The sequence below is a fragment of the Cebidichthys violaceus genome, unplaced genomic scaffold (assembly GCF_023349555.1).
Source record: "Cebidichthys violaceus isolate CVI_PGR_0920_01 unplaced genomic scaffold, fCebVio1.0.p SCAF_12, whole genome shotgun sequence".
NCBI lineage: Eukaryota > Metazoa > Chordata > Actinopteri > Perciformes > Stichaeidae > Cebidichthys > Cebidichthys violaceus.
In genome coordinates, this window is record NW_027176285.1 from 251,310 (window position 1) to 266,364 (window position 15,055).

The 15,055-nt window shown below is 44.9% G+C and overlaps 1 protein-coding gene across 6 annotated transcripts; it reads left to right on the forward strand.

Annotated features, from left to right (window-relative positions):
* The first annotated feature begins 1,218 nt into the window (after positions 1–1,218).
* sh3glb2b (SH3-domain GRB2-like endophilin B2b) lies at positions 1,219–13,276 on the forward strand. Of its 6 annotated transcripts, XM_068705698.1 has the most exons (12): positions 1,219–1,462; positions 2,692–2,833; positions 3,027–3,038; positions 3,245–3,373; positions 3,767–3,900; positions 4,121–4,213; positions 5,832–5,894; positions 8,457–8,480; positions 8,645–8,734; positions 9,069–9,169; positions 9,507–9,747; positions 10,807–13,276. In XM_068705698.1, the coding sequence occupies exons 1-12, from the start codon at positions 1,400–1,402 to the stop codon at positions 10,912–10,914; spliced, it is 1,200 nt and encodes a 399-aa protein (XP_068561799.1). In that variant the 5' UTR covers positions 1,219–1,399; the 3' UTR covers positions 10,915–13,276. The 6 variants fall into 6 exon arrangements, with proteins under 6 accessions (XP_068561799.1, XP_068561801.1, XP_068561803.1 ...); XM_068705700.1 differs by lacking the exon at positions 5,832–5,894; XM_068705699.1 differs by lacking the exon at positions 3,027–3,038 and having other exon boundaries at positions 1,220–1,462.
* The last annotated feature ends 1,779 nt before the right edge of the window (positions 13,277–15,055 follow it).

Sequence of the window (15,055 nt, forward strand, 5' to 3'; positions counted from 1 at the left end):
AAAGTAAAAGTCCTAATTTTACTGAGAAACATGTAATGTTTGAATATTTGAAGTGCTATAAAAAGTATGTTGCTCAATAATTACAGGCTATGTATGTATATGTATTTATCAGAGCATCTCTGACTACACTTATACCAGTTAAGAGATTTTTCCAAGTCTTTGAGGTGCTGAACATAACAACATGTAATCACACACCTCATTTCTGACCATGAGTGATGTATAAACAAATATAAAAGTTCTCAGAATTGAATCCCTTCAACCATTGGTCATCGTCATATATATATATATATATATATATATATATATTTTTTTATATATATATATATATTTTTATATATATATATATATATATATATATATATATATATTTTTATATATATATATATTTTTATATATATATATATTTATATTTATATTACATTACAGTCATTTTTAATATAAACGTTCTCTCTCTATATATAAAGGTTCTGTGCTGTCCCTGACTGACTCTTCGTGAGGCTGCGACAGCTTCTTTGTTGTGTTGTTGTGTTGTTGTGTTGTTCCTGCTTGTTTAACTCGGTCACAGTGAGAGAGTCGGGTCATCAGGGCGACGTTAAATATGCAACGTGTTGATTGATTGTCATTATTGGTGTGGACAGATGTCCTGAACTCAAATGTATGAGTTTGTACTTTGTAAATGTCTTGATTGGTGCAGTTAAGATGCACACAGTGGTGACATGTTTAATGTGAATATAGTTATTGTTATTCCATCTACGCTTTGTTGACATCTTATTTTGAAAACCAATCGATCGATGAAAAATCGATCGATGATGTTTCCTCACTTTCCTCTAACAGGCAGCTAGTTCTGCTTTTCTTTGCTCAGGTTCTGAACTCTGAGCTCCAGAGCTTCACCCCGACCCCGTGAGATGGACCCGATCCCTCAGGGTGGCCTTCAGTGGAGGTGGGTGATCCACAGACCCGGTTGTGACCGCTGTTCACCAGAACCACTCCATAGAGCAGCGGTACTGATGACGTCGTATGCTGTGTGTGTGTGTGTGTGTGTGTGTGTGTGTGTGTGTGTGTGTGTGTGTGTGTGTGTGTGTGTGTGTGTGTGTGTGTGTGTGTGTGTGTGTGTGTGTGTGTGTGTGTGTGTGTGTGCGTGCGTGCGTGCGTGCGTGTGTGCGGACCCGGAGGTCGTCGGGGAGGAGCAGCACGTGTCGCAGGGAGGCGGGGACTCGTGACTCTCAGCCCGGTGCTGTGGTCTCTTTAAGGGCAGGGCGGTGAGCAGATTTCCGATGGTCCACGAAGCGGATTACGGCTTCAGTCCTGCGTCTGCTGCTTCATCGTCTCAGCTGATCCGGAGAAGTCCCTGCAGGGAAACGCACAGGCCCGGCCTGTAAGCTCGGCTCAGCACGGCACCATGGACTTCAACGTCAAGAAACTGGCTTCTGGCGCAGGCGTCTTCTTCACGCGAGCGGTGCAGGTAAGCCGCGAGTCATGTCAGCGCAGCGGACCGAGCAGCCTCCGGTAACGTGAGGAGCGATTCACCGTCGCACTGGATCCGCATCCTCGCGGGTGAAAAGCACCGTTAGCCGTGGGTCACTGCGCGCGACTCATTCAGCGCCCACGGAGCAGAGGAAGGTGTTTGTGCGCGCGCTCTGTGTACGCGGTCGTGTTTGTGTGGAGGAGAACCACCAGCGCTGTAAGCCGATAAAGGTTCGTCCGGTCCAGCCTCGATCCATTATTGATGGCTGTGATCGAGTGCATCACGCGCGTGACAGCAGCAGCTTTTCTGCTTCTATGATCAACAGGCACGCGCTTCTGTGTGGAGCCGACTGCAGGCACGAGGAGCTTAGAATATGTGTGACGTTATCCATGAATATGTGTGACGTTATCCATGTATATGTGTGACGTTATCCATGCTTACCACATATTCACCAAACCCGTCCAAACACATGATGACGTCTTGTCTCTAGGTAGAGCCAGACCCACGTCCACCACTTGTGTTCAGGTTGGATCTCTAAAAACTCAGATTGTGGTCATTAGTTCTGCTTGGGTTCAGTAAGTCAGAGTCAGCTGTAGCATTAATGTGTCTGTGTGACACAGGCCCACCACCACTGTATCTGATCGCCTTTATTACATACGTGTTACTATTCCAACAGTCGTAGTGCATGAAGATCTGAAGAGTGTATAGATCGGCTGAGGTATTAAATGATTCATAATGACCGTGAGTACTATGGTGTTTAGATATGACTGATATGGATTATATTACTATTCTAACTCATTGAATAACTTCCAAATTGCTCCAAAGCTCTTAGAAATATGCAACCCAGCTGTATACTTACTGTGTACTTCTACTGCAAAGGGAACACATTGTAGTACTACATTTACCTAACAGAGAAACGTTACTGCTTATGGTGCAGAGTCAGAATTAACTCACAATACAATATGATGCACTGTTATTCATGAAACGATCCAGAACAATATTAGAAGTGGAAGCTCACATTAATGTAGCACTATGCTACATGTTGTCATAGATATGTGCATGTCTACAAAGGTGTACAGGTGAAGTTTTATTCTTTCATTTACTCAGAGATACTGTGTGTGTGTGTGTGTGTGTGTGTGTGTGTGTGTGTGTGTGTGTGTGTGTGTGTGTGTGTGTTTTAACTGTGAATGGAGTTCTGGACACTCAGGATTCTGACTTTGTCTCAGTTCACAGAGGAGAAACTGGGCCAAGCTGAGAAGACGGAGCTGGATCCCCACTTGGAGAACCTGATCACTCGGGCCGACTGCACCAAGAACTGGACTGAAAAAATGTTAAGACAAACCGAGGTGCTGCTGCAGCCCAACCCAAGTAAGAGACGTGAGAAGACATGTGACCTCCCAACTAGAAGCTGCAGCTGCTCTTTAAACTTCAATGTGTAGTATTGTTGATTGTCATCGTCCCACATTATTCTGTGATTGGCTTTAAATGGACAGAATAGTATGAACCTTGGTATTAATGTCTAACTCTCGCTCTGTGTATGTTCTAATCCTCCATGCTCCAGTTGACCACACTGGTAAGTCTGCAGTTTATCACTGATGAACACATGGAACATACTGAGGACAGACGGTGTACAGTGTAGCCTAACGACCCACAGCTCCTATATTCAGTGGAAATGTTTCATGTTTTTGAAATGATCATTGCATGATTTGAATACGGCTCATGAAACGGACTCCTTGTGTGTTCAGTTCCCCTGAGATCTCTTTCTCACCTGCTGTCCAGGTGCTCGAATAGAGGAGTTCATCTATGACAAGCTGGATAAGAAGCTTCCCTCCAGGACCACCAACCCAGAGCTGCTGGGCCAGTACATGCTGGAGGCTGCCCAGGACTTTGGTCCAGAGACGCCATACGGTCAGTGGTGCTGTGATGAAGCCGTTGTTGCATCAGATGATCATATTGTTGTCTGCTTCTTACTCATGAGGTATGCTTTTCTGAAGCAACGTTCTGTATGTTCACAATAATCATCACATAATTGATATCGATAAATCAGCTTTGTTTGAATGCAGGTGAAAAGTCTGTGAACTCATCGGCCGAATTGATTGGTTCATATTTGTGAATACATGTTTTGCTATTCAGATTAATAAATGCTGCTGGTTTTAGTTTGCTGTTGAGGCTTTCAGGGGATTCCGAATGTCAAGAGGACTCGGACCCCCCAGACCCCCGTGTTTTGCACAATGGGCTAAATTGTGGTCCGACTGGTAGCGGATGGGTTTTCCATGACTGGCATCGTGTGTGTGTTCGTAGGCAGTACCCTGATCACAGTGGGAGAGTACCAGAAGAGACTGGGTGGAGCCGAGCGCGAGCTCCTCCAAACCTCAGCCGCCGGCTTCCTCACTCCTCTACGCAGCTTCCTGGAAGGAGACTGGAGGACTATATCAGTAAGGCCGACTCACTCACTCGCTCACTCACTGCTGTAGGGCCTTGGTGCTTTAAGGCAGCGTTCCGTTTCAACACCAGCCGAGGGAGGAGACGTATGTCTTCTTCTCGGAGCTGGTTGCTTCATTGTGCTGTTAGTTGTTAATAGAAACGTAGTGTTGCCAGGTTGGTGCCCTGCAGCCGGTACCTGGTTTCTGATCGGATCCCTCCTGTCCTCTGCAGAAAGAGAGGCGACTTCTGGAGAATCGGAGGCTGGATCTTGACATCTGCAAAGCACGTCTGAAAAAAGCCAAACTGGCAGAAGCCAAAGCAGCGGTGAGATGAAATGTCAAGCTGATGTGTTGCTCTCGTAGTTCTTCCTCCTCCTGTCCTCTGTGGTCGTCTGTGAATCACGGTAAACATGAGATTCACTGCAGCCGTGCTGTGCGGAGAGTAAAACCTGTGACCGTGTTGAATCTCCAGGTCCGTCTTTCATTTAACGTGAAAGCTTTGAATAGTCAGAAGACTAGAGAAGAGATGAAGTACAGGACGAGTCATGCTCTTAAATTAAGAAGCACACTCTTGAATAAAGATAGTGTGCTATTTAAAAATGATTATAACCCAACTGTACCGCTCTATGGACCTTCAGAAGAACAATCCGTCTGCTAACATAACGTGTTACATAGTAAGCTGTACATCTGCCAACTAAATGAACGTGTGACACACGATGTGAATCCAGTGAGACACTGCCTCACAGCGCTGTGGTGTTCTGATGGATAATCAACACTATTGTGCCAGCTGTTCTCTCCCACATCTGTACATAATGAGACTGAAAAGGCTCAGAGATGGGAAGTACAGCAGTATTCATATGGTAGGTGGAATAGCAAGAAGCAAACAGCTTTAACGTAGCAGCTAACATTAAGCGTTGTCAGGTCATCGGGTCATCGGGTCATGTTGTTCCTCTGGTGCTGCACTGAGTTGGTTGCTTCTTCAGATGGCATGGCTGCACTGATCAAACCTTTCAAATGGAATGAAACGGCTTCTCAGATGCTCTGCTGGCTGCCGTATCAGCAGTGACTCTACCTGCAGTGCCTGTTGCATGTGTCTCAGCCTCAATAAGATAAGCTTCTTAATGCTAATGAGATGCTCTGTCTGCAGCCAGCACAGTGGGCTCACAGGGACATGATGGAGTACTGTACAGGGTGCAGTAGAGGACTGTGACATCATATATGTGTCATCCAGGATTGATCCAGACAAGGTTCAACTTAGTCTGGCTGTCTAGCCTAACATCGGCGGTCCTGGATAACCGTATGATGAAGCTGGGTGTCGGTCAACTCTGACTGTGTGAAAGAGCCAGAGTGTCTAATATGACGAGACAAATTAGGTTATGGTTAGCAGCACAAACTAATATGCAGTGACGTAAATGTGAATACACTTTAATAAGAATAAGAAGCGGTAGATGTGTTTTGAATAATATCCACACATCAGAAGTAAGGCTTATGACTATCACAGGGTCAGCATTGTTCAGTAGTCAAACATCTGTTTGTAGAAAAGTCAGAATATTCATGGGAAACACTTACGTATTATTTACTAAGATGCTAAGAGTTTGACACTAAGTGATTTTTCAAAATCTGTCGGTATTCCAGGATAATTTGAGTCCAGACTTCCTGTGTTTGTCAGCTAATACAAGCTTCATTTAATGTTAACATCACCACAACAAGAGAGAGCAAACCATCAACATCAGAATGTCATTTGACTCCAACTATTAATAATCTAATCAATAAATGATTCAGTCATTTCAACCACCAGCACCAGCTCTCCACAGTTCCTTGTGCCCCTGTCTGCTCTGTCTGCTCTGTCTGCTCTGTCTGCTCTGTCTGCTCTGTGTCTCTGCTTCACACTGACTGCATGACTGTGCCAACATGTGTTTCCTCCTCCCTGCTCTCGTTCGTAGGCTGCACCTGATTTTCAGGAGACAAGGCCTCGAAATTATGTTCTCTCTGCCAGTGCATCAGCGGTAAGAGTCCCGAGTAACACCAGCGGCACACACACACACACACACACACACACACACACACACACACACACACACACACACACACACACACACACACACACACACACACACACACAGGGTCTACGGCACAGAGCCGGAGCCATGCTAACACACTGAGAGAGGACTGGCTCGTATGTTCAGTCAAAATGTTTAAGCCAGACTTTGTAAAACTAAATTACACAGAAATTAAAAATAGAATTTCTGAGCAAAACAATTCAGCGTTGCTGCATTCAGACCTTTGCTGCTTCAGCCTGACTTGATCAGGTGTGACCAGTAGCTTGTGTGGCTAATGTTAGCGGATGTAACTGATTACTAATGACTGCTGGCAGACTTTACGCCTCCTCTCTCTTGTGCTACTGCTATCCTCAGTGTTAGCATCTTCCGTTATCTCGTGGCTACAGTGGCAGCTGTTCAGTTTGATATTCTACAGGTATGGAGATGTGCTTTACTTTCAAATGAATTAGAACATGTATAGAATAAAGCCCTTTGAAGTGCAGTGAAACTAGCCCGCCTGGTCCATGTAAAGCAGTGGTACTGTGGCGTGTGTTCATTTAAGCAGCATGGGACGACAGCTACATAATAACCTCTCTAATGCTTGAGCAAGTGACTGTTGATGTGTGCAACATCAATATGATGACAGGAGCATGTTTCTGCATGTTTCATTTCTGTGAGAAACATTAGGAGCCGTAGACAACAGCTCCACACTGAAAGGAGGACGTGTCTCTGAAGACAGCATTGAAGTCACAGCATGTCAGCGTTCTGTTACAGCAGAGGAACGATGTCCTGAAGGAGCCAGACTGTTCACCAGGACGCAGCCTGTAACAGTTAGCACGCCGCTGTGGCGCTCAGCTTCAACCATCAATCATGACTGTGTCAGAATGAGAAGTGGTTCATCTGGACCATCACTGCGCTGCAGAAGAACAGTGGACCTGCTGAACACAGAAGGGTTTAGGTCCTGATGATGTTCTTCAAGTTCTCATACGTGGAAGCTCTTCTTATTGCTGAGCGTCACTCTATTATTGTATCTTTATTCCTGATGCATTATGTGCATGCTGTAGCTGACTGTAACATTGTATTGTATTCTATGAGTTGATGATATTTTTGATTGTAAAATCAATCTCTTCAAAGTTGCTGATGACCAATAGCTGTAAAAGCAGAACATAAAAGTACCTCAAAAGTTTTAGGAATTCTGAAATAGTTTGAGTTTCAGACGACATCAGTTTAAACCCGTCTCCTTAAACACAGCTACGCTGTAGCGATGACCGTGTGCTCCGTCAGAGAGACGGACAGAACCAGATGTTGGGTTAAATGAGCCGGTGTTTTCTCTAACTGAACCAGCTGCAGAGCGGCTGGGACAGCTGGGACGTGGAGCCGGATCCCAGTGTGTCAGAGCAGAGACCGGTTGGACCCACAAACGTCAGTGAGATTAGTTGTGGTAGTCAGTGGTAGTCTCCAGGGACTCGGTGTGTGTTGTGTGTAGACCTGTTTATCCTCTTTGTCCTGCCTGATAACAATTCACGGTCACTTTGACAGTTTGTGTTTTTTGTAAAAAGCTGGTAAACCCGTTTTAATTGTGAATATGAATGTGGTCACACTCGGCTTCAGGGGCAGAGGGCTCAAGGACCCTTTGAGACCAGGACAGGAGGACCGACCCTCGACCCGCTCTACCCAACGTTATGTCATTTCTAAAACGCATACAGTAAAATATTATACAAAGAGAAAGATGCTCTCTCATAACAACACAGGAGGGCGCAGTCTACCACCCCTTCATCAGTGTGCAGCTGCAGAATGGAGAGGAGGTCCAGGCTGCTGTCAGACACAAACACAAGAGACTCACTAGTAGTCCACTGCTTCTGTCTGATCACACACACTCTTGTTTGTTAAAGACATAATATCCTTTCAACAATATTAACATTTTCCAAATGCACCATCCTATGGTGAATAGACTGTGTTTGGTTCTTTTCTATAAGACAAACACTGAACTACAGGAACACAAATCACTCGATGGATTCTTCTGATATGTTCTGTCTAATAAGCCGCTCCTCTGCTGCTGCTGCTGCTGCACACCTGAGGTTTCATTCAGTGAAGCTGTCTGAGGTTCACGTTGTGACAGTGGTTCACACCTGGAAGCTGTGAACCACTGTCACAGATGTGACTGTGATGTGAGCAGAGCCGCTGCTGCTGGTATCCTAGCAACCAGATGTGAAGTCAATGATATCTTGAGGAGTTATCTAGGTAAAAGTCATGTCAGTACTGCAGGAGCCCGGACAATGTTAGACGTATACCGCTATACGGAAAACTACCAGATACTGATATGAATTTAATATCTGATATAGATTTAATAATTAGATTAAATAAACTCTATTTCTGGCTGTTTGGTCCGAGGTCTGTGGTTCAGCTGGGTAGTTTCTGCAGATACATTTCCACTAGTTTCAGATGGAAACACAGAGTCTAGATCACTTCATGTTTGAGTCTGAGAATGATTCATGACTGCTTCTTTCTGTCCTCATGCTGATCGCTCAGCTGCTGAGTGAGGAAGTGGACAAAGTAAGTACCTTCACTTGTGGACACGCTGTGTGTGTGTGTGTGTGTGTGTGTGTGTGTGTGTGTGTGTGTGTGTGTGTGTGTGTGTGTGTGTGTGTGTCTGTCTCTGTCTCTCTAAATGCAGCCCTGTTAATGCTTCCTTCCCGTCCCGTCATTTCCACCTGCAGGCGGAGCACGAGCTCCGTGTCGCTCAGACGGAGTTTGACCGACAAGCTGAGGTGACCAGGCTGCTGCTGGAGGGCATCGGCAGCACACACGTGAGTGACCGACTCTGTCCGTCTGCAGAGCGTCCTGTCCACAGCGGCGGGGAAGAGGACACCAATCATTGTCTTGTGTTTGTCCGACATGACGCGCAGGTTTACTGAACACGTAGGTGTGACTGTGAGTGTGAATGGATGTCAGACCTGCGATAGTCTGGAAACCTGTCCAGGTGAACCCTGCCTTCACCCAATGTCTGCTCCACCCCCCGTGACCCAGAAAAGGATAAGCGGTCTGATTCAAATCTGTGGTGTATTTATGTATGTATGTATGTATCATGTTCTGATGGGGATTCCACTCACACTGACTTCTTCTTTTGATTTCTCTCCTCAGCTCAACCACCTGCGATGTCTGCAGGACTTTGCAGAGGCTCAGGCCACTTACTACGCCCAGTGTCATCACTACATGCAGGACCTTCAGAGGGAGCTCAACAAGTGAGGAGTCACTGCTGTTGGTAGCTTCATCTGTAGCATGTGTCTGAAAGAGGTAGATTCGATAAGGATAGCTCAGTCACTCAGGTCCAAGGCTAACGGCACTTCTCCTTATACGGCGCTATCCCACAGTTCACCACGGTCTTCTGTGGTGCACCAGTCCAGCTGTTGGTGGTAGTGAGTTGATTAGCTGGTGTCAGGACCAACCGTGATCAACAGATATGAAGAAGTTGAAGTCTATGCCATGTTGGATTCCAGGCCGGCCCGACCTCTCTGGGGCCCTAAGCTGAATTCTGCAAACTCAGCTGACTCCTTCATTTGTCTTCCAATGTCCACACAGATGTGCTAATGCCATCAGCGCCCCCCACCCTCCTGCAGCGGTCTGTCCCGACCCCGTCTCCTCCGCTTTCCTGTCTGGACCACCGTCTCCCGGGGCCCCGGTCTCCTCTCAGTCCAGCCCAAGGCCCAGCACCCTGGCTATGGAGCAGACACAGCTCCCCGTCACAGGCACGAGGAAGGCCAAGGTGCTGTATGACTACGACGCCCACGATGTGAGCGAGCTGTCCCTCCTGGCTGATGAGGTAAAGTCAGATATTCTGATTCACCCACACCCACCTCTGTTAGACGAGGAGCTGGACCTACTCATGAACAGAGAGCAGTTAGAAGGCTTCTAGCTGTGGGACAAGCACAAAATATTAAAAGTCTATATACACTTTGAGCATTTCTGCTTCTCATATTTAGGCTACAAATATAAACCTCAGTTTCTCACATGTGGATCAGCCCATCTTTAAATGAAGAGTTGACTTGAGTGACTCCCAGTTATTGTGTCTATCTGCTGTGAGTCTATCCAGACACGCTTAGTGACCTATGGGAGAAGTTTAATAGTTAAGATGTTATTATCACCTTTTAGTTTTCATCATCTGTCTGTCGTCGGTCACTACACCTGAGACTACCTGGATCTCTACACTGTTCAAACAGACCCGTCATGTACGCGTACTGAGACTGGTTTCCTGGACTTGGACATATTTTTGTCCATCGAGGGCATCAAATAATCAACTTCGTAAAAAGAATAAATAGGATTTAAAATGAAAAGTTTTTAGCAGGAGCTAGAAAACGAAGTGTCCACTCCGTACTCTGCAACCCGGAAGTCTCCGGAACAGAATCTTGTTATTTCCTGACAAGGCTTTTATTTTGAAGTGATCCTGCCTTATCTGCCTCACACAGAACTGAACTGACCTCCAATTTGATTCTCATGGTTGGCAGTGAATAGAAGGACAATGACAGCAGTTAATGACAATAAAGTGTTTGGTCAACTTTTGGTTAAGTCTAAGGATGTTTGGTAAAAGTTGCATAATTATCAGCTTGTGGCTTATCGGCACTGCTCGCCATGATCTTGTGATCATTATTTCCTGTCCTGTTTGTTTTGGTGTCACCACATCTATGGGGAAGTGCAGGCAGATATGGACCATAAAAACAGAAGATGATGCAAACGTCAACGCATGATGTTACATTATGTTGCTTTCTGTTTCCCTTTGTGTGGGAAACAACCTCGCTATTAGTTTTAGTTGTTTAAATAGCTTCATTTTGGTAAACATCTGTTATGTAATTGTTCTTAAAATGTCCTGTTTGTGTTTCTCCAGCTCATTACTGTGTACACCGTACCAGGAATGGATCCTGATTGGTTGATTGGAGAACGGGGGAACCAAAAGGGAAAAGTCCCGGTCACCTACCTCGAACTGCTGAGCTAATGGACCAAACAACAACAGGACACACACACACACACACACACACACACACACACACACACACACACTTGTGTGCATTCAGTACACTTGTATTTTGATGTTAAACACATATGCAACCCTCTCTGTTGGGACATTTTCTATAAATACAGTTGACTCATGGGAGGAAATTGCAACAAGTGCTTGTAAGTGAGCAGCAGTTCTGTTTGATGTGGTCACATGGCTCATCGTTACAGTCTCCCTCTTGTTCCAGTAATGTGTGAGTGGGTGTGATGAGGCCACAGTTACAGCTACACTCCCTCCTTTCGTTTACAGAGCAGTCTTTCATTTGTGTTTTTACCGCAAAGCATCCATGAGGCATTCAAAGACATTGCGTAATCCATTAAAGGATCCTTCTGATTTATTACGACTTGGGTCTTATTTCCGGATTCTGCTTTACATTTGTAATGAGAATTATGAAAAATCTTGGAACATAACCATACTATAAGCATACTACCATAGTAGTATACCAAGCCCAAGACCACTGTGGTTGAAAGTCACCTGCTTGAGTGCACTGATGAGTTACAGTACCCACCGTGTGGTAGACCAGGGTGATGAACTGTGATGGATTCTACCTGCTGGCTTCCTCTTCTCTCCGGTCCACTTCACAATCTCCAGCTGTGACAATCTGACTTCATGTCATCATTTGTTCTTAGAACTCAACAATTCAAATGCATCCGCCCCCTGCTGAGAAGGGCTTTGACTGACTGATGAGTCTGGATGTTTACTGTGAACCTCGTAGAGCTGAAACATACAGATCAGCAAGTTTCTGATACAATTTTCAAATACAGAAAACCATGAATCATATCGTCATCCCCATCTTATTAGTTTGATGACGCTTGCTGTTGGTTTGTGAAATGACTGCTGTGTAGTGATATAGTGATCTTGCTGAGTCGTCATGTTTTCTTCAAGGACAACATGACTCGGTACTCGTGTTCTGGAGCTTAAATGTGCTACATCTCCATTCATCAAGTCAAACAATGAGGGTTCAAACGGGTCATTACAAAGGGAAGTGAGCCTAAAGAAGCGTCACATGATAGCTGTGTGCAGACAGAGACCGTTAGCCTGAGAGTTTACAATGGTTTGAAGCAGAGTAGCAGTGTGTTAGCTGCGCTAAATTAGCAGTCATGCAAGAGTCACTTATTCTTCCCATTTGACAGCGACATGACATCATAACTGTGCTTAGTTTCCCACACACCCATTTCACAGCTCCCTTACCGATAACATCCTCTCAACACACGTCATGCAGGTCAAAGGGCAAAGGGAGAGTCTCCACAATAGTAGACTACTTGGCTTGTAATTTGTGTAATACCATTACAATAAGTGATGCAACAGTTCTCAGTTCTACAGTTTGCTGTGATTTGTGAGGAGCTGATGGATCTCATGTGTTCAGGAGAACAGGTCACAATCATCAGGGGCAAAGGAATGACTCAGCTGTGTGTGTGTGTGTGTGTGTGTGTGTGTGTGTGTGTGTGTGTGACTGTGTGACTGTGTGACTAATGTTTCATTGTGTGTAACTAACTATGGAAAGTCTTTATTTGGATGCTTTATCTCACCAGTGGCAGTGCAATACGTGTGAGTCATAGCTGTGTGTAACATTGTTTCAAAGATAATCCCAAGTTTGATTTCACAACTCAGTTTGCTCACAACAGAAGCTAGAGTCTCCAGTAGATGTTCCTGGTCCCCATAAGATGACTGAATGATGTCGTGACCCCTGACCTTTTCTCTAGAGACATCTTTGGGACAAAATATCCTCCTTTTATTTTAGCAATGCTTTAGAAAGTTGGCCTTTATAACGTATTGGATGTTTTAGCATTGAAGTATCTCTCTACCTTGGTTATAGTAATTCATCTTTTCTCATTGCCCGATATCTGTCTTTTTCCAGAGCTTTCCACTGAATTGCACAGTTTTCATCAGCCAACGGTTGACAACTGAGCAAACTCCATCCATGTAGATGGAGTGGAAGCTCCAGAAATAGTGAAGAATGTTTTGAATATTCTCTTTCTTATGTGAACAGGCTACCTGACGGACTGAAGAACACATCATTTGTAGCATGCGAACTGTAGAAGCTAGTCTGTTGTGACTGGCTTGAACGCTCCAACGCTGTGTGTGTTTGTTTGGAGCTATGTGCGTCAATGAATTCAGGATTAGAAAACACAGTTATTTGTGGTCTGTGTTTCCTGTTTCTTTCATGTTTTTGATTTAGCGTACATGTCTGGGGGAGGCACTATGAAATGTCCAGACATCTTGTTGTCGTCACATACTTGTAATTTTCCAACTCGTGGCCACTGGTTTGATGTGCAATAAACATGCATGTGTGTTACAGTGATATGAGCGTCTGGTTCTTGAATATTTATTATTTATTTCTCTGTTAAAGAATTGGTTTGAAGACATTGGATAGTTCTGTTATTTACACAGGTTAGTTGAGCGGTTGACCAACGATTGCTCACTGTTGACCACATGTCCTAGTAATGAACTCCTCCTACCCTCCATGTGCGCAAGGCCTTCGTAAGTCTACACAACCAACACTGGCTTCTTTCTCCTTCAGGCCGCAGTCTGTGTGACGAGTGAACCTTCTCTACAGAGGATAAACACTTTAATGAAAGACACACTTCTTTTCTCAATGTCTCTTCATTTCAGTTTCATAGGACTCACTCTGTACTATTGAATCGTAAGTGACGTCTCTCTAAAGCTGGATGTACTCACACCAACAAAAGGTCTTGCTTGTTCTTTCTCTTCCCGACTAGTAAGATAACATTACAGTCGTGTGTGGAAGATAGCTAATTAAGCTAGCTAGCTAATTTAGCTAAGGTAACGGCCATGTTGATGTTGGTGACGTTGTGCATTGTGAAAATAACTTACACCAAAACATTTGCACAAACAAGGAACGTGTCATGGCGGGTGGTGCTTAAATGAAACAATCAGCAACAATCAACACAGTGCAAGAAATAGAAACATTAAAATGTACAATAGAATATAAAATAAAGTGCACAACAAACAGACAACAGGACTGTAAACAAGTATGAAGTGAAATGTTAAAAGTGTTGCGTGTGTTTAAATAAAGAAACGGAGGGATGAGCCGGGGAGGGACTGAGATGAAGGAGTCAGTGGGGGTCCCGGGCTTTATTGATGAACCCGACTGGGTGGTACAGAGGCCCTGCTGAGCTGGGGGAGGGGGGCCTGGTGGTCTGGGGCTGGTTGATGGTTCAGGACTGTCCCATTGTCTTTCAAATCTACAGTAGAAGTCGTGCTCATCCAGACTGTTGGTAGCAGTCCTGAAGACGTCCCAGTCTGTAGAGTCGAAGCACAGACTGGGATGTCTGTGAAGTCACAGAAACCTCATAAAAGTCTTAGTATAGTATGCGGTTCAGTAAAACTGATCCGTTAGAAAAGACTTTGCTATCATTTTGACAGGCCATGTGCAAACCGTGTGAGCGTTTTTGTTTTGTGGTTCCTGATCTGAACAGTGAACAGGGTTGGGGGGGATATTTCCGTAGATTTTGAATATAGTAATCTCAGATTGTCAAAACCCTTGTGAAGTGTATCTGCAACACAGGGAGGAGCTTGACTCATACTTGGCCCTATCCCACGTCTGCATTCTCTTTTATGGCGTACAAGTCAAAGCTGCCATGTAGATCCAGGTTCTAGCCGAGACCAGATTGCCCATCATCAGCAGATGTTTTACCAATTATAAACCCCTAGCTTGCATCGTCTCCGGTTCCTTCTCCCACACAACCTCCCTCTGAATGCCAAAAAGTCCTTTGTTCAGTTCTGTAAGCCATGTCCTAAGGCTACAGTCTCCTGTTTGCTTCATTTCAATAGGAATGTTTGTACTTAGCATTAATATATGAGTGTGTGTGATTAGTGTGGAGACGGTCTCGGTGTGTCCCAGGAGGGGGAAACAAATACAGAGCACCCATCGTCTCCAGTGAATGTCCCAGCTCTCTCTGAGGCTCGTTCACACTCCCAACAGATGCTTTGTCAAGTACAGTATAACTGGCTTAGCTCAACGCTTCCTAGCAGGTCTCTGCTGGTTCCCAAAGGGACCCGTGTCTGTGAAAACCTGCCGTCTGCTCTTAAGGAGCCAGAAGTAGAAGACTAAAAGGAG

Excerpts from the sequence above, each read along its gene's own strand:
- sh3glb2b (XM_068705698.1), top strand. The coding sequence starts at position 1,400 with ATGGACTTCAACGTCAAGAAACTGGCTTCTGGCGCAGGCGTCTTCTTC. Across the intron at positions 1,463-2,691 it reads TCTTCACGCGAGCGGTGCAG|TTCACAGAGGAGAAACTGGG; the intron begins GTAAGCCGCGAG and ends ACTTTGTCTCAG. Across the intron at positions 9,170-9,506 it reads CTTCAGAGGGAGCTCAACAA|ATGTGCTAATGCCATCAGCG; the intron begins GTGAGGAGTCAC and ends ATGTCCACACAG.